Here is a 20,195-nt window from a genome sequence, read left to right as displayed (position 1 = left end):
CATCATAATGTGCTGTATTCATGAAACTTTGTGACAGCATGGATTAGTTTCGGAAAATGCACCATCTATAATTTCCTTAAGATAGGGAATTCTCTGGATATTTTTAGCTATACGTGTTTAGTAGCTTGTGATAGGAATAATTCCATGTATTAGGTATTTGGGAATTTTGTATTGCATGACGTGAAGTACAACAATTCAGTGATTTCCTTATCAGCTGGGAGCAATTTAATTTTACCTGGCTACTTTTACTTTACTCACAGCTACTTAAAAAGCCTGTAACCCTGTTGTGGGACCCCCCCCCCCCCCCGCCTACTTTGGCAACTCACCTTCCAACTTAAAATGTAATTGTAAGCTCTGAATACTCGGCTCAGAAAAGCATAATGAGGAATCATACAATTGTAAGCCAAGAAAAAACATGCAAGTAGGATATTAGAATTTCGTAATGTGTGATCATTAGGTGATTAGAGAAAAACTACTGTAGTGTTTGTGCGTTTAAGAACTTTTCAGAAAATGGGAAAACAATTGGTCTAAAACCAGACTCACGCAAGTGTTTGATTTGCTATGTAGAGAGATCCCTTGTGTGTAATAAGACATTTGCAGGGAAACAAGAAAAGCGTTATTTCATTTATAGCAGACATGTTTATAGGAATCCATAAATCAAATTTTATCCTTTTGTTGACGTATACGATTTGTTATCCTTTGTCGATGGATATGATTTATTATCATTTCTTCTATGTATGTGATTACTTGTTTCGTGCATACATTTTGCGATGTATGCACATTTTAAATATGATAGATGATGATGAAAGGCCCACTTTGTGCTTTGCCTGTTAAGAATTTTTATAAAAAAAAAATGATTAAAACAGCAGGATTGTCTTACGGATTAGGGTTATCCGCGCTCTATTACCCCTGTAAGTGCCTCAGACTATTTGCCAAGTTCATCAAATAAATATATAGATTTATTTACATTAAAGTATTTCTTTTCATGATCTCTCACCCCACAATAAACACTCCTCCCATTCGTTGTCCAAAATGGAATAAAGTTTAAATTTACTAAACTCCATTTTGGAAATTAGACTATCGCAGAGCATTGTTTAAGTAAAAACTACACGAAATATGCTGTTAAGAACTTAAAATATAAAAAATAGTACCCTTTCTGAGTTTGTCTAAACAATTATGTGTTGAATTTAATTTCAATTCAGAAAGAACAATTCAAATCATATTCACTGACGCAAAATTTGTCTGCATTTTGATTAAGTATATAAAAGTGTTTTAAATTGTCTTTGATATCGAACATGACTAAAATGCGACGTCAAGTAAAAGCGCGGTGCCGGTTTAAGTACAGATAGATATTATGTCATTACTGCGTAATTTCTTTCATAATTAAATCTTCTCTTGAATATGGAAAGGAAAATGTACAATTAATGAATGGATATGATCGGTGCTGAAAACAACCGAATGTTAACATTACAATGTGTACGAATCAAGCTGTCACTACCCTAGCGTAAACATGTAACTCAAAGCCTCCTTCATTCTGGAGCTGAACATCTGGGAAGGGGATGGGATAACAAAATCTTGTTAAATACGTATATAGTCAACCTAATTAAATACATGTATTTTCGCAATTACCGGGTTAGAAACGAAACCCACCGACATAAAGGAAATCAGTTTTAATTTCCAAGAATTAATCTCTTATGTTTTTTCCACACACACACACACACAATAAACAGAGATCGGTGATATTGTCACCTTTGCTTAGTACTGCTTTATATGCAATGTGCAATGAAAAGAATGTAAAACAAAACGGAGTCCGGCTGATTGTTCATACATGTTTTAAATTCCAAATTAAACTGAAATGATATCTTGCTGTCACTGAATTTTAATATATCGCAATACAAACTAAAATATGGGACTGGTGTGGTGCAGTAAATCGCAATACGTTTGACCGTATAGTCGAACCCATAATGTAATATCTTACATTTGAAATCGAACGTAATGTTGCGCATCTTACAAGTTACATTTGACAATGTAGTGGGTTGTGATGTGCATCAGCTTACATTTTGACAGCGTAGTAGATGGTCATGTGTAGCAACTTTCATTTGCTAGTGTAGTGGGTCGTCATGTACATATGTTACATTTGACAGTGTAGTAGGTCATCATGTGTAACATTTACATTTGATAGTGTAGTGGGTTTTCATGTGCATCATGTTACATTTTGACAGTGTAGTGGGTCATCATGTACACCATCTGTCATTTGACAGTATATTGGGTGCATCATATTCCATTTGGCAGTGTAGTAGGTCGTCATGTGTAACATCTTACATTTGATAGTGTAGTGGGTTTTCGTGTGCATCATGTTATATTTTGACAGTGTAGTGGGTCATCATGTACACCATCTGTCATTTGACAGCATATTGGGTTGTCATGTGCATCATATTACATTTGACAGTGGTGTGGGTCATCATGTATACCATCTGTTATTTGACAGTATATTGGGTTGTCATGTGCATCATGTTACATTTGACAGTGTAGTAGGTCATCATGTGTAACATTTGACATTTAATAGTATATTGGGTTGTCATGTGTAACATCTTACATTTGATAGTGTAGTGGGTTTTCGTGTGCATCATGTTATATTTTGACAGTGTAGTGGGTCATCATGTACACCATCTGTCATTTGACAGCATATTGGGTTGTCATGTGCATCATGTTACATTTTGACAGTGTAGTAGGTCATCATGTACACCATCTGTTATTTGACAGTATATTGGGTTGTCATGTGCATCATGTTACATTTGACAGTGTAGTGGGTCATCATGTATACCATCTGTTATTTGACAGTATATTGGGTTGTCATGTGCATCATGTTACATTTGACAGTGTAGTGGGTCATCATGTACACCATCTGTTATTTGACAGTATATTGGGTTGTCATGTGCATCATGTTACATTTTGACAGTGTAGTGGGTCATCATGTACATCATCTTACATTTGACCAAACATTGGTCGTCATGTATAGCATCTCACCTTTGACGATGAATTGGCCCATCCTCCATATGTAGCATCTTACATTCAGTTATTGTAATTCGTTCTATTTCCGGCCTTAGGTCTACTGGAGCAGCCTAAACAGGATTATGACACATCCACCACATTGAAAGCCAAGACACTGTACAGGTCATGTATGAATATATGTAAGTGTTTATTTATTGTCATTCTGATTTCAATAGTGACGTTTTCAGTTGCAATTTGGAAAATTTTGCAAGATCTTGTACATGTCATGTAAGCATAATTCATTAGTGTCAGTCAGACTTGAAGTGTGTCGTTGGCAGTTGTTATTTACTTATTATTTTTTATTTAAAATTTTAAATAATTTGTCATTTCAGTGTTTGGTGTTGTAAAATCATGTCAACATTAATTTTGTTCTCAACAGCTGACAGTGTCATGTCAGTGTTCTTCATTGATAGAACTTTTTGACTGTCACACTGTCTTTTTACTGACATTGCCATTTCCATTTCACTCATATAAAAGGTTATGTCTATTTTACTGATGTCACTAACATAATTTCAGTGCTTTTTATCTACATACCCAGATACTATTCCCATTGCTGAATTTAGGCATAAGCTAAACAAGCTACAGCTTAGGGCCTCACAGTCTGAACTCAGTCTGAAGGGGCCTCTCAAATTTATTTTATACCAAATAGGTAGGGCCTCTACAGCTTTCCATGGCTTAGGGCCTCGCTATGTCTAAATCCGACACTATTCGCTATTTAAAAAGAAACAACTCTTTGGAGATAATTGTTACAACAGTAAAACTTGTTATTGAAGACACCTTTATAAACAGGACATCTGCTTAAAATAGTCATTGTTTATTACCACATCTGTTGTAGCAGACACATTTATAAACAAGACACCTGATATGAATGGATCCACTTTGTCACCAGTCAAATCTGTTGAAGCAGACACATTTATAATTACGACACGCTCTCAGTGGACACCAGCTTTGAACCCCTTCTTAAGTTTACCCAAGAATTTCACTCTGTATTAAAGACATGTTTGAATGGACATATTTAGTTTTTTTCCTAAGTTTAGCTTCTTGCATAAGCAGGTTTTACTATAAGTGTTCATGAGTATTATTTGGTTTTTATCATATTCAGCTCAGCAAGGGCAGGAATCAAACCTGCACTCAGTTATGACATTCTAACAACTGAGCCATAGTAGCTTCCCTTGTTAATAAGTGATGATGATGATGATGATGATGATGATGATGATGATGATTCATAGCTTCTGTTTATTCTTTTACTTCTTCACATCATCAACATACTGTTACAGTGGCCTCTTTCTTATGAGGATAGCCCTATTGCAAGAAAACAACCTTATAAAATGGTGTTGGCTTGTGAGACAACACTATTGCAAAAATGTACTATATTGATGTCAGGCAAGGTGACCTCCAATTGGAGGCAGACTCTCATAAGATGGGTTCCTCAAGAGGGGCACCACTGTATTAATATTTAGTGGATTTTTTTTATTATCCTGAAAGTCTGAGCAGATGAATGAATACTGTAAACTGAAATTTGAATAATTAAAAAGATGTTTGGCATATCTGAATTGATTTTGTGATTGATTTAATCAAAGGTGGCAGGATACTGGATGTTGTGTTTTTGCATACAAAATCATGGCTTTTTACTTCCTACAGCTGAAATTGAGAAAGTGGGAGATTCTCCATTAAGAAAAGCACTAGCCAATCTGGGTGGATGGCCTGTCATTGATTCAAAATGGACAGATGCAGAGTTCATCCTGGAGGACATTCTTGGAAACATCCGTGGACATTACAACAGCCCTGTCCTGATTGATGCCTTTATTGCAGCTGATGACAAAAATTCATCTGTAAATATAATACAGGTAAATTGTACATCTTAGGACTTACAGGAGTTAACATATCATATGATGAAATGTATCTGCTAGTTCATCTGTCCATCAGTCTCTTTTTGGTGTCCATGTGTTGAGTTTAGTTCTGGATCACAAACCATTACCAGACCTTGCTGAGAGCTTGTGCTTGAAACTAGATAGAAACCATAGTTATTTGACTGGAAAAGACTGTGATCATGGTCAAGGTGCATAAAAGACAAATGATAGGTTCTACATGACTGTGTCAGTTGCACACACCATTTCCCTCTTAAACATTGTGGAAAGCTTTAAAACAATCCCAAAACAAACTACATATACTGGTGTCTAAAGGTCAAAGTTTAAACTCACAATAAGAAAAATCAGATTTCCATTGATAACTTCATGCAAGAATTGCACTGAAACTATGAAAGAAATTACTACTGATTTGGGGGTAAAGAGGTCAAATGTCAAGGTCATAAATATGAAAAATGAAAATGATTGCTGAGGGATACATTTAGTGTAAGACCACATATCCTGTACAACCTTCATGAAAGGCTTGACCTTGAGATATGAAGGGAACATACTAAATAGGTTCACAAGGTCAATGTAAGGGTCAGAGTGACTTGAAAAAGAAAAGTATTTTGTAAGACAACTTAAATTTTTAACTACCTATCATGACTAAAGTTTGTGAAAGAGTTGTACATTGGACAGAAAACAAACCTTTTGAATTAGGAGTTTAAGGACCAACTTTCAAGGTCACAATATCACAGAAAGGAAAGTAGTTTATGTCAAATATCTTTAATTACAAACCACATACCTGCATCAAAGATGTTGTTTACTTTCAGTTATGGAAAGAAATAAGCTAGATGTTTTTCAAAAGTTCAAGGTCACAGTAACCTAAAGTTGGATAAATGGTTAATATGCAAATTTGTTTTCTATGCCATCCTCATTTAACAAACCTTTTGAATGTATATTTCCTTTGAAGTGAAAATGTCAGTACATGGGTCACTGTGGTCTACCAGTTGATCTTCTTCTGAGTCAGTTATGTCATGTTAATACAAAGACAAAGTGAAATGTATACAGTGCACCATTCATAGTACCTTAGTTAGGCAACTTACATTGTCCCTTTGCATTCTACATTACTACCATATGTACTTGCTTATATGTCAAGTCCAACTGCAAACTGTACTGTCCCAGATCTGCTGTCGGATACTACACTGGCAGATCTAGATCTGTGTAGTTTGGTAGGAGCAATCAGTAGAACAAACAGCATAGACCATGATCTGCAGTAGCATTGTGCTATGGCAGATCGAGGTCATTGTTGTTTTTATGCAGTTTGACTCAACTTATAAGCTAGTATATGTGGTATATGTAAGTTACTTGAAATCTACTCTCCCACTTTGTTAATTTTGCATTTTTTTTAAAACCTGGTTTTTGAAATAATATGTATGTTGTTACATTTGTGAAATGAATGTTATTGCCATTTTGCTACATATATAAATAAAATCAGATAAAATCTCTTCAGATTTCAGTATTTCTATTATTTATTTTTTGCATGTTATTTGTTTTTTCCGACCCATCCTTTTTCAGCTTGAACAGCCAGAACTAAGCATGCCCAGTAGAGATTACTACCTGAAGGATAACAGCTCACGTTACATTCGGGCGTACCTGACTTATATGATTGACATTGCAACCTTGCTTGGTACTGACAAAGACACTGCCACCAGGGAAATGAAGCAGGTTCTCCAATTTGAAACTGCTCTTGCGAAAGTAAGTTGTTGCATTTAGTAGTCAAATGATCAAATAATGATTTCCTTCTATTATAAGCCACCAGGGAATGTCTGGTACTATTATTATGGGCTTTTATAGGAATGTCCAGTACTGCTATTTTAGGTTCCCATGGAATATCTGGTACTGCTGTTGTAAGACTCTGTGGGAATGACTGATACTGCTGTTTTTGGCCCCCATGGGAATGCCTGGTACTGCTATTATAGGCTCCTATGGGAATGCTTAGCACTGTTATTATAAGACCCCAAGGGAATGTCTGGTACTGCTATTATAGGTCCCCATGGGAATGCCTGGTACTACTATTTTAGGTCCCCATGGGAATGCCTGGTGCTGCTAGTTTAGGTCCCCAACGGAATGTCTAGTACTGCTATTGTAAGACTCCTTGGAAATGTCTGGTACTGCTATTATAGGCCCCTATGGGAATGCCTGGTACTGCTATTATAGGCCCCTATGGGAATGTCTGGTACTGCTATTATAGGCCCCTATGGGGATGCCTGGTACTGCTATTATAGGCCCCCATGGGAATGCTTGGTACTACTATTTTAGGTCCCCATGGGAATGTCTAGTACTGCTATTGTAAGACTCCTTGGGAATGGCTGGTACTGTCGTTATAGGTCCCCATGGGTATGCCTGGTACTACTCTTTTAGGCCCCCATGGGAATGCCTGTTACTTCTATTTTAGGCCCCCATGGGAATGCCTAGTACTGTTATTATAGACATCATGGGAATGCCTGGTACTGCTATTATACGCCGCCATGGGAATGCCTGGTACTGTTATTATAAGACCCCAAGGGAATGTCTGGTACTGCTATTATAGGTCCCCATGGGAATGCCTGGTACTACTATTTTAGGCCCCCATGGGAATGCCTGGTGCTGCTAGTTTAGGTCCCCATGGGAATGTCTGGTACTGCTTTTGTAAGACACCTTGGGAATGTCTGGTACTGCTATTATAGGCCCCCACTGGAATGCCTGGTACTACTGTTTTAGGCCCCCGTGGGAATGCCTAGCACTGTTATTATAAGACCCCAAGGGAATGTCTAGTACTGCTATTATAGGTCCCCATGGGAGTGCCTGGTACTACTATTTTAGGTCCCCATGGGAATGTCTAGTACTGCTATTGTAAGACTCCTTGGGAATGGCTGGTACTGCTGTTATAGGTCCCCATGGGTATACCTGGTACTACTCTTTTAGGCCCCCATGGGAATGCCTGTTACTTCTATTTTTGGCCCCCATGGGAATGCCTAGTACTGTTATTATAGGTATCATGGGAATGCCTGGTACTGCTATTATACGCCGCCATGGGAATGCCTGGTACTGTTATTATAAGACCGCAAGGGAATGTCTGGTACTGCTATTATAGGTCCCCATGGGGATGCCTGGTACTACTATTTTAGGCCCCCATGGGAATGCTTGGTGCTGCTAGTTTAGGTCCCCATGGGAATGTCTAGTACTGCTTTTGTAAGACTCCTTGGGAATGTCTGGTACTGCTATTATAGGCCATGGGAATGCCTGGTACTACTGTTTTAGGCCCCCCTTGGGAATGCCTAGCACTGTTATTATACAACCCCAAGGGAATGTCTGGTACTGCATTTATAGGTCCCCATGGGAATGACTGGTACTACTATTTTAGGTCCCCATGGGAATGTCTAGTACTGCTATTGTAAGTCCCCGGGAATGTCTGGTACTGCTGTTGTATAAGACTCCTTTGGAATGCCTGGTACTGCTATTATAGGCCCCCAGAAAATAGCTGGTGCTGCTATTATAGGCCCCCAGGGAATGCCTGTTAGTGCTATTATAGACCCCCAGGGAATGTCTGATACTTCTTATATAGGCCCCAGGGAATGCCTGGTACTGCTAATATAGGCCCCCAGGGAATGCCTGGTACTACTATAAAACCCAACATGAATGCCTGGTACTGCTATTATATGCCCACCACCACCACTACTACTACTACTACTACTACTACTGACACTCAATTATTTGGAAAGAAAAGGAAAGAAAATTTCATAAATAATTCTGCATCATTAATATGTTTGAACATTTCTGATATTTATATTTTAATTTTGTTTTTTGCTAGGTCAGCCAACCCCAGAATGAAAGGCATGATACAGGAGCCAGATACAAGAAGATAACAATAAAACAACTACAAACTCTAGTCCCAATGGTAATGTAGAATATTAATTATACACATATAGAATATTAATTATACACATGTAGAATATTAATTATACACATTCAGATAGGAAATCTTCTTGAATCCTAATTTTGTTAATTTTTGTTTAAATTTTGAAAATGAAAGACATGATACAGGGTTAGACCAATTTAACAGTGAGCAATTATGATTCCAGATAGACCAATCTGTCATTGAGACACTGTTGTTCCTGATCAACAAATCTACCACCAAACCTCTGTTGTTCCTGATAGACCAATCTACCACCAAACCACTGTAATTCCTAATAGACAACTCTACTACCAAGCCACTTTGGTTCTTGATAGACCAATCTACAAGCAAACCACTGTAGTTCTTTGTGAACCATTCTACCACCAATCCACTTTAATTTCTGATAGTCCAATCTACCACCAAGCCACTGTAGTGTTTGATCAACCAATCTATCACCAAACCACTGTACCATATTTACCATGTATGTTGGGACACTGTATTTGTCAGGACACTATAAATTAATTTAAAAAGTAATGTTTTTATGCACTGTATATCATAAGTTGTGGGAGACCTTTTAAATCATTTAAAAATTACATATCAGAAATTACACTCCAACTGATTTTTATTTAAAAAATATAAAACTGTGTACTTGAGATAAAACTCTTTAATCCACTACAGCATTATCTTATAAACACAACCTTTCTCCTGCACATGTATGTTCCATTCTTTCAGTGTATGAATTTTTTTTATAGCTGTTTCATGCCATGGAAAATTATCGTTCTAGGCTACACATCACCAGAAGTAGAAACTGCAAGGACTAAAGTCTGATTTTTTTCAAATCTGTATCAGTCTAGTTCTCACACTTTTTACCCCATCTTATCGTCAGTCCATCCAGGAATGAGATCAAAGTACACTAGGATTTCACCCATGTTATGATTATATTGTTGGCAAAATCATCTGCTTCTCTTCAGGCCTTCACGAATTCATCAGATGATTTTATTTTCTCCAAATCTTTTGGGCAACACTGAATCATCAATGTCAATAATGAAGCACTATGTTGTGTCACTTTAAAAATTATACCATTCTTTCTATTTATTTTCAAAATTCCCATAAATACTGGTTTAAAAGTTTGCTTCCTTATCTCGATCGTCTTTGTATATTCAAAATAAAAGGGCACACATAAAAGAATTCAAAGGCGGCTTCCGAGGTCAGCTTGCTCTGTAATAAAAATAACCTTTGTCTTTGATGCCCTGTCAGTAAGCTCAAAGAATGAGTTTACTGCTTGTTGCCAGTTGTGTTTATTCATCACCCGGGCTTCTATGTGCTTGGCATCTGTAGTTATAATTAATACAAACAGGCATTGATGTCTGCAGGTAAATAATGATACTTTTGTAACCAATGCTAGTGAAAAGATCATGACTTGCACTCAAGTGAATGTGTTTTCATATTGTAATTTTTATTTGCAAGATACTATCGTATAATTGACCTGGATATAATTTGATCTTGGTTATTTTGCACCTAACATTGTGTCATGTGTGAATGGTAGTTGTCTTTAAGATATCAGTTGATTATTTCCACTTCATTTGTGAATTCATCAGCTTCTCTTCTAGCCTTTTACAAAGTCATCACATGATTTTATTTTCTCCAGATCTTCTGAGCAATGCTTGGTCATCGATATCCGTGCATGAAGCACTATATTGTGTCACTTTAACATTTGTTCCATTATTTCAATTTATTTAAAAATTCCCATGAATACTGGGGAAAAGGAACTAAAGTTAGCTTCCATATCTTGACTGTCTTTTTATATTAAAAAAAAAAAATCGGCACACTTAAAAAAACCAAAGTTGGCTTCTGAGATTGGCTTGCTTTGCAAAAAAGTAACCTTTGTATTGATATCCATTAAAAACAGAAAATCTGGCTTGAAAGTATCCAAAGTCAGCTACCAAGGTTGGCTTGCTTTGTAATAAAAATAACCTTTGTCTTTATGTCTTGTTGCTAAGTTCAAAGAATGAGTTTGCTGCTTGCTGCCAGTTTTGTTTATTCACCACCTGGGATTCTATGTGCTTGGCATCTGTAGTTATAATTAATACAAATGGGCATTGATGTTTCAGGATAGATAGTATACACAGCAATAACTTGCTTCAATGATACTTTTGTAACCTGTGCTAGCAATAAGATTGTCACTTGCACTCAAGTGAATGTGTTTTCAAATAATGATTTTTATTTGCAAGATACTGTCATATAGTTGCCTTTGATATAATTCAATCTTGGTTATTTTGCACCTAACACTGTGTCATGCATGAATGACAGTTGACTTCAAGATGTAAATTATTTCCCTCTCGTGTGTGATTTTGTTAGATCCAGTTTTCTGTTGGATAACATGTTCAAACCTTTGAGCACAACCAAACACAATTTGTTTCTCAATGTTCGTGGCAATGAACAATGTGTCGCGTATTATCAGACATAAGTAATACAAGCTACTGTATGGAAGCCTACGCTACATATGTGGAGTTCATGGATATATTTTATTTTGTAATGTTCATGATGAAAACAAAAGGAATAAATGATAACAATACCTTTGTCTTTATGTCTTGTCTCTAAGTTCAAAGAATGAGTTTGCTGCTCGCTGCCAGTTTTGTTTATTCACCACCTGGGATTCTATGTGCTTGGCATCTGTAGTTATAATTAATACAAATGGGCATTGATGTTTCAGGATAGATAGTATACACAGCAATAACTTGCTTCAGTGATACTTTTGTAACCTGTGCTAGCAATAAGATTGTCACTTGCACTCAAGTGAATGTGTTTTCAAATAATGATTTTTATTTGCAAGATACTGTCATATAGTTGCCTTTGATATAATTCAATCTTGGTTATTTTGCACCTAACACTGTGTCATGCATGAATGACAGTTGACTTCAAGATGTAAATTATTTCCCTCTCGTGTGTGATTTTGTTAGATCCAGTTTTCTGTTGGATAACATGTTCAAACCTTTGAGCACAACCAAACACAATTTGTTTCTCAATGTTCGTGGCAATGAACAATGTGTCGCGTATTATCAGACATAAGTAATACAAGCTACTGTATGGAAGCCTACGCTACATATGTGGAGTTCATGGATATATTTTATTTTTTAATGTTCATGATGAAAACAAAAGGAATAAATGATAACAATACAAGGTTAGTTCTTTCTTTTTATTATCAAAAGAGCATTTTGTTGATCTATTTTATTGCTGCATGCAGTTGGGGGAGGCACAAATTCAATACAAATTTATTTCGTTTCTTAACTCTTGAGACATTTGACCTAGGTGAAAAAGTTTCACCGTAAGTTCTGAAACAGGAAAAAATATCATTATTTTATCGTGTCCCAACATATACGGTAAATACGGTAGTTCCTGATAGACCAATCTACCACCAAAAAACTGTAGTTCATGATAGACCACTCTAATAACAAGCCATTGTGGTTCCTGGTAGACCAGTCTACCACCAAGCTACTGTGGTTCCAGATAGATCAATCTACCAATGAGCCACTGTGGTTCCAGATAGACCAGTCTAAAGTTTCATGCAGCATTCCCTCACTATAGAGTCATTTATTTTCATATGGCCTCTGTTATAAGGTGAGTATGGTCATAGACCTATTTAAGTGGTAGTAGAATTATTTGTATCATGTACATTGTTATAATGCAGTTTCACATTAGGGTGGTATACTCTATAGTTGCCATGGACTGTCATATAATTCGATGCACAAAAGTTATTTTTCTTTTTTTGACATACATCTTAGAATGCATACTCTAAACATTTTGTGTCCTGTGCCCTCGTGTTTACAGGACCACATATTGATGATAGTGACATGGAGTAACGTAATTTATAGGAAAAGTCACATAGGTCATGTATGCTTGTTTACTCATTTTAAATTAGATATAAAAACTTTTAAAATAAAATTTAAGACTAATTTACTTTAACCAAAGTCTATTTAATCCTGATTATTGAATGTGCTGCATCATAACTGTCGTCAAAATACTTCCAGATAAAAATTATCGATCTTTATGTTCTTTTACAATGGTGGTCATGTACTAATCATGTTGAGTGGAACCGTCACAATATAGGGTAGTACGAATTTGGTTATCAGTATGCATAGCTTTCATTGCGACATCACAGAATGTGACATTCAGTCCAAATTGTACTGGATCACATCATTAGGTTCGTTTCATCCCAAAAATGTCCACATAGTTCAACATTGTTTTTGCCATATGCACTTCCTGGGGAGTCTAAATAATGACCTAGAAAAGGAATGGGGATGTATAAGAAACCATTTGAAGTGAATACTTGCCACTTAAAGGTATGTATTATCAATTCTAAACTATTACAGTCATTACTGAAATAGTCAGTGTTGAATGCCTATATGACCTGTGTGACCTTCAACCTGTGACAGAATTTGCATCATTCATGAATATTGGTGTATTTTCTAAAGGATTTTGACAATCCCCCTCCTAAATTGAATGGAACACCAAATATGATATACATACTACAGAAAAGTTTCATACAGATGGTAATTATGATGCATATTTAGTACAGTAGAAAACCATTTATACTGTTGTTCAGGAGCACATTTAGTACAGTAGAAAACCATTTATGCTGTTGTTCAGGAGCACATTTAGTACAGTAGAAAACCATTTATACTGTTGTTCATTTGCTCCTCTATTACAAAAGAAAAACTTTTCAAAGATACTGGAACACATATAGTACAGTAGAAAATCTTTTCATAAATGATGTAGTTCAAGACTCCTTTTCTTCAGTAGAATTTTTTTAATATATAGACTGTAATTTATAAGCAAATTTAGTACAGAAGAAAACTTTATACACGTATACTGCAATTCAGGAGCACATTTAGTATAGATTTTTCTTGTTTCATGTGGACTGTAATTCAGAAGCACACTTAGTACAATAGAAAAACTTTACATAAAAACTGTAATTCAGAAGTACCTTTAGTAGTACAGTCAAAGCAATTTTCATTTACACTGTAATTCATGAGCACATTTAGTACAGTAGAAAACTTTTTATACTGTTGTTCATTTGCTTCTATATTACAAAAGAAAAACGTTTCAAAGATACTGCAACTTAGGAGTACATATAGTACAGTAGAAAATCTTTTCGTATATACTGTAATTCAGAAGCACCTTTAGTACAGTAGAAGCAGTTATCATTTACACTGTGATTGATGAGCACATTAGGTACAGTAGAAATACTCTTGATATATACTATATTTCAAAAGCATATTTAGTACAATAGAAGCACTATTCATAAGTACTGTTAATTCAAGAACACATGAGTTCAGTAGAAAAACTCTTCATATATATATAATGTATTCAGGAACACATGTACACTAGTGGTCTGTTTGCAGAATATAAATCTTCAACCTAAAAATTGTTACATTGTTTATTGTTTAATCGTATTTTATTGTCACAATAGGATACAATGGGATTGGAATTTAAATTAGCCCTCTTTGTACAAGATACAAGTATTGCAACATATTCAGTGTGACAACATAATAATGAAAAATGGTTGGAGAGAGAGAGTGAGAGAGAGAGGCATCATGACGGTAATCATGATAAGAGTAAGTTATTGAAATCATACAGTAGTGTTATATAACTGATGTAAAATTCTACATTTTTCACTTGCATCATCCTTTCCCCAAAGCAGTAAATCTAAGCTAATAGTTGCATATGACACTGAAAGTAAATCTCATCAACTCGGCTCATTGTCTACTGTACTAGGGACAGAGTATGAAAAAGTGCAAGGTGGTTTCTGTCCCACTACATTATACATGTAGTTACATAAAAATCAGAGAACCAAATTTATACAGGGACCAAAATCTACATCCACACTGGATGCATGCATGTACATAATATTATTTAATGGCACAATAGGCGCTGCATGGTGCCAACTAAAATTGACATTTGAAAATTTTAAAAATAAAGAGTTGCACAAAAAATCCATGGAAGAAAAACCCTATCAAGAAAATGTAAACATGAAGTAAACATTTATGTATGGAAGTGCAAACAATTATACAAACAATTCATTAACATTTTAGATATCATTTTTTTTATTGGTTGTTTGCAACCATTTTTCAGTTAGAGCTATACAAAATGGTACCTCCACTGTGCCAATTATTTAAGTTATTTCTTATTGTTTGTCAATCATTATGTTCAAAAAAAGAAACTAACTGGAAACTATTTTGTTTGTTTAATTGGTGAGTACACAAAATTTATTGTCTAAAGTTTTTTATGGTACAATATCTGCGCTTTAAAGAAAATATTCTTTCTATTTCAGTTTGATTGGTTGAGATTTTTTAGAACATTCATTCCTGTACCATTAGATGAATTGGAACCAGTCGTTGTCTTTGCACCAGAGTATCTGAAGGACATGATTGAAGTTACAAGAAACACAGAAAAAAGGTTAACAAACAGACTTTTTTTTAAGAGTCTGTGCTTATTCATGATTTTTTAAGATTTGGCATATTTATTTTTCATGATATTTTTAAGATTCTGTGTTTATTTTTCATGTTTTAAGATTCTGCAGGTTTATTTTTCATGATTTGGACATGGTTACACAAATTGTTTTTCTTTGAAAATATACGAGGCCACATTTTTGCAATTTTCTATTCATCCACAGAAATTGCATGAATGAAATGACATGACAATTTTTCCATATGTGGTATATTATGAGTAATTTTCATATTTCATCTGTATCTTTGTTGTAAAATAAACTTGCTACCAGTTAAGTAACCCTTTCATCCAGATAAACCGCTCTGGTGGCCTAATGGTTAGAGCATCCGTCTCATATGTGGGAAGTCATGGGTTCAATCCCTGGCTCAGTCATACCAAAGACTTACAAAAATGGTACTAACAGCTGCTTCGCTTGGCACTCAGCATTAAGAAGTTACTGTAAGGACTGGTCAGTCTGGTGTCAGGGTAATGTGACTGGGTGGGACACCATGCTACATGTCTGCAGCATGATGCCCCAGTGCTAGACATCACTATAAGCTGCCACACTGCAGACATCATAGTGATATGACTGAAAAATTGTTAAAGCTATGTTAAAAATCCAAATCACACACACATACACCCTTTCATCCATATAAAGTTTCTTATCAACACATTCTCTGCAGCTTAAAATTATTGTATGATGCTTTCTTCATAATGACATCACTTCTTACACAAGTATAACTTTGTGCTGTGAACTCAGAAGAGATTGGATGCAAAATTTCATGTTTGCGACTTGTGTCTTTCATTAAATAATGAGAAAGAAAAATTCTCATACAAGTTTAATAACTGTAATATCAGCCTTGTGACAGAAAATGATGAAGATGATGAAAAGTCATCTTAACTAGCCAGTGATGGAGTGAAGAAGATTGATGACCCATGACTGCTTTAGAGGAAGTGGATTGATGACCCATGGCTAGTTTAGATTAAGAGGGTTGATGATCCATGGCTTGTTTAGATGATGTGGGTTGAAGATGATTGATGACCCATGGCTAGTTTAGATGATGTGGAAATAAGTGGATGGATGACCCATTTCTTGTTGAGACAATGTGGAATGAAGTGGATTGATGACCTATGGCTAGTATAGATGATGTGGAATGAAGTGGATTGATGACCTATGGCTAGTTCAGATGATGTGGAATGAAGTGGACTGATGACCCATGGCTTAGAAAAGTTTAGATGATGTGGAATGAAGTGGATTGATGACCTATGGCTAGTTTAGATGATGTGGAATGAAATGGATTGATGATTTATGGCTAGTTTAGATGATGTGGAATGAAGTGGATTGATGACCCAGAGCTAGTTTAGATTATGTGGAATGAAGTGGATTGATGACCCATGGCTAGTTTAGATGATGTGGAATGAAGTGGATTGATGACCTATGGCTAGTTTAGATGATGTGGAATGAAGTGGATTGATGACCTGTGGCTAGTTTAGATGATGTGGAATGAAGTGGATTGATGACCCATGGCTAGTTTAGATGATGTGGAATGAAGTGGACTGATGACCCATGGCTAGTATAGATGATGTGGAATGAAGTGGATTGATGACCCAGAGCTAGTATAGATGATGTGGAATGAAGTGGATTGGTGACCCAGAGCTTATAAAGATGATTTGGAATGAAGTGGATTGATGACCTATGGCTAGTTTAGATGATGTGGAATGAAGTGGATTGATGACCTATGGCTAGTATAGATGATGTGGAATGAAGTGGATTGATGACCCAGAGCTAGTTTAGATTATGTGGAATGAAGTGGATTGATGACTCATGGCTAGTTTAGATGATGTGGAATGAAGTGGATTGATGACCCATGGCTAGTTTAGATGATGTGGAATGAAGTGGATTGGTGCCCTATGGCTAGTTTAGATGATGTGGAATGAAGTGGATTGATGACCCAGGCCTAGTATAGATGATGTGGAATAAAGTGGATTGATGACCCAGAGCTTATAAAGATGATTTGGAATGAAGTGGATTGATGACCCATGGCTAGTTTAGATGATGTGGAATGAATTGGATTGATGACCCATGGCTAGATTAGATGATGTGGAATGAAGTGGATTGATGACCCAGAGCTTATAAAGATGATGTGGAATGAAGTGGATTGATGACCTATGGCTAGTTTAGATGATGTGGAATGAAGTGGATTGATGACCCAGAGCTAGTATAGATGATTTGGAATGAAGTGGATTGATGATCTGTGGCTAGTTTAGATGATGAAAAGTATGAGACCTTGGTAAATCTTCAGCAATTTATGACCTGCCATAAATTGTCCATGCAGAAAATTGATGTCAAGTCAATAACTCATCTTACAGGGATGCTCAGAAATATCACTCATAACATACACTTTTCTTTTGTGTATTTTTTAAGTGGAATCTGTAATCTTTGATTTGTGCCAAGGTTTACAATTAGAGAACATTCCATCCAAGGATTGCAAGAGTACATTCAGTGGAAAAGGCTTATGATGAAAAGGCTCACACAAGAACAATCCATGAAAAGTCTCACATGAGTACATTCCATGATAATACTCACAAAAGAAAAATCTATGAAAAAGTAGAGTTACAGGAGTCTAGACAAATAAATGTAGAAAAAAACTTGAAAAATGACTTTCTGAAAAGGAATTTTATTATTTTGCAATTATGATAGGATTTGATTGTCAAGCCACATCTAAGCCCAGAGTGCAAATCATTTCCAAGTCAAAATTATTCTGAATGCAAAATATCTTGACTTTAGTACAACAATATTAACAATATTCTAGCAAAGTCTATTTGTATATATTACCATATTTATTCACTGATATGATGGGGTGTTTTCTTTGCAAATTTGATAAAAGGGATGCTAAGCTTATCTTGAAGCATGGAGTTTTTATTATTTGAAAATGACAATAATTTGCTGTAAAGAAAAGTAATGTAATCTTTGCCCACAGAACTATGTTAGACCCTTTTGTAAGTTCATGGAAAGATATTTTGTATATAAAATGGCCTATCATTACATATGGCATTGTGAAAATTTCAGTGAAATGTCACTGTACAATATTCACCTCAGGTTTGTTTGCTTTATATTTGCTTGTCTGGCCCATAACTTTGTAACATTTGGGTAGGTTTTTGTTCAAGCTTTGTCCAAGTATACTTAAGTATATTATGACTTAGTGGTCTGTTTTGTACCATAGCATTGCCTCCTGCCTCATTGTCAAGGTTGTTGCAATTGGAAAATATAATTCGGTGACTTGTATCCTTGTCCAGTGTGTAACTTTTGAACCACAGAAGATATCTGGATTAAACTTTCCCAGTTATATATGATGATTAGAAGTTGTGTAGCATAGCCATGCCCCCAGCCTTAAGGCATGTTGTTTACCATAGCCATGCCTCCAGCCTTAAGGCGTGTTGTGTACCATAGTCATGCCCCAGCCCTAAGGTGTTCAAGCTCATATCGAGGGAGAAAACAACTCTGACCTTTATCTCTGACTGGAATATAATGTATGATCCATGGAAGATATTTAAATGAAATTTTAACAAGTTACACATGATCACTAGACAGTGTGTCACATTCCATAGCTATGCCCACTAATCTCAAGGTCAAGGTAAGACTAGGGGAAACTATAAAACAGTGACTTCTACTCATGTATGGGTAAAATATTGCAGCCAATGAAAATATTTTAATGAAACATTAGTGTTTTATATATCTTGTCAATTTCTTGCATATTCACAGCATACTCCTTGCCTCAAGGTTGAGGTCACAGCATGGGCTAATGTGAGTTAGTGTTCAGTTTCCTTATTCAGGCTGTCACATTTTAATCCCTACAGATATTTTGATGAAACCTTTCCTAGGTTTGTGCCTTATCATACATTTGTCCAGTTTCAAGCTAAAATTATCGAGGTCATTCATTAGGAAAAGGTCACAAAATGGCAGTATTATGTGTGATTTGAAGTGCTCTTATATTTTTCATTTGCCATTGGAAGGAAAAAATAGGCCAAGGTCATTGATGCATTTTCAGCAGAAGGAGTGTTATCGTATAATTTCTTATCTTTAATGATATCTATATGAACTAATTTGTTTGTTTCAGGGTAATTGCAAACTACATCCTGTGGCGGGTGATTATTGAATTAGTTCCCCAAACAACAGCCAGTTTTCAGCAAGCCCAGAATGAATTTGAAAAAGTCATGCAAGTAAGTAGAAAAATTGGCAAGCTGCCATCATGGCTGTAGATCCCAGTCTTCTCATTAGAATAGCATTTTCTATAAAACTGACAGGCTGCCATGACTTTAAATCCCCACAATCTCATTAGCATAGCATTTTCTATAAAACTGACAGGCTGCCATGACTTTAAATCCCCACAATCTCATTAGCATGGCATTTTTAATGAAATCAGTGATTATGTTTATAAAAAATTTCTGCTTTATAGAATAAAATACTTATTTTTGTCTGACTGTGAAAATTTATGGAAAATTAGATAAAATATAGTGAACTTATAAGAATTTGAATTAATTTTATACACTAAAAACACTTTGGTGTCCAACCATTAATGGACCAAGCTGTCAGAGCAGCTGGGCATGCCAATTAGCATCCCAGTCAAGATAACAGCATTTCCTCTATGTTACACCTGTGAGCTTCCTTCATAAGAAACTTTTGTAAGTAAAAGTTCATCATTAGCTTATCTGTTTTTTTATGTAAAAATATTTTGTGATATTATTGTAAATTGGTTTATAAGAGGAGAATTATGAGATGTATTGTTGCACATATAGACTGAACTAAAATTGGTGTGCTGTCAGTTAGAAATTTGAATTAACATGATTGGCTGACACACCAAACAGTTTTGTCAAAA

The 20,195-nt window shown here is 35.7% G+C and overlaps 1 protein-coding gene across 1 annotated transcript in view; it reads left to right on the top strand.

Annotated features, from left to right (window-relative positions):
• Nucleotides 1–20,195, top strand: part of LOC149774508 (neprilysin-1-like) — a 97,137-nt gene that overhangs the window by 38,360 nt on the left and 38,582 nt on the right. Inside the window, exons 6-11 of the mRNA XM_089945175.1 lie at nucleotides 3,108–3,191; nucleotides 4,693–4,898; nucleotides 6,474–6,653; nucleotides 8,749–8,835; nucleotides 15,164–15,288; nucleotides 19,437–19,539. Of these exons, the coding sequence (XP_089801301.1) occupies nucleotides 3,108–3,191; nucleotides 4,693–4,898; nucleotides 6,474–6,653; nucleotides 8,749–8,835; nucleotides 15,164–15,288; nucleotides 19,437–19,539 (785 nt within the window). The remainder of the gene's footprint in view (nucleotides 1–3,107; nucleotides 3,192–4,692; nucleotides 4,899–6,473; nucleotides 6,654–8,748; nucleotides 8,836–15,163; nucleotides 15,289–19,436; nucleotides 19,540–20,195) is intronic.

Source organism: Sinohyriopsis cumingii, unplaced genomic scaffold (genome assembly GCF_028554795.1).
Source record: "Sinohyriopsis cumingii isolate HCF-2022 unplaced genomic scaffold, ASM2855479v2 utg000229l, whole genome shotgun sequence".
Classification (NCBI taxonomy): domain Eukaryota; kingdom Metazoa; phylum Mollusca; class Bivalvia; order Unionida; family Unionidae; genus Sinohyriopsis; species Sinohyriopsis cumingii.
The sequence above is the reverse complement of the archived record's forward strand: the minus strand, read 5'-3'. Positions and strand labels throughout refer to the sequence as shown.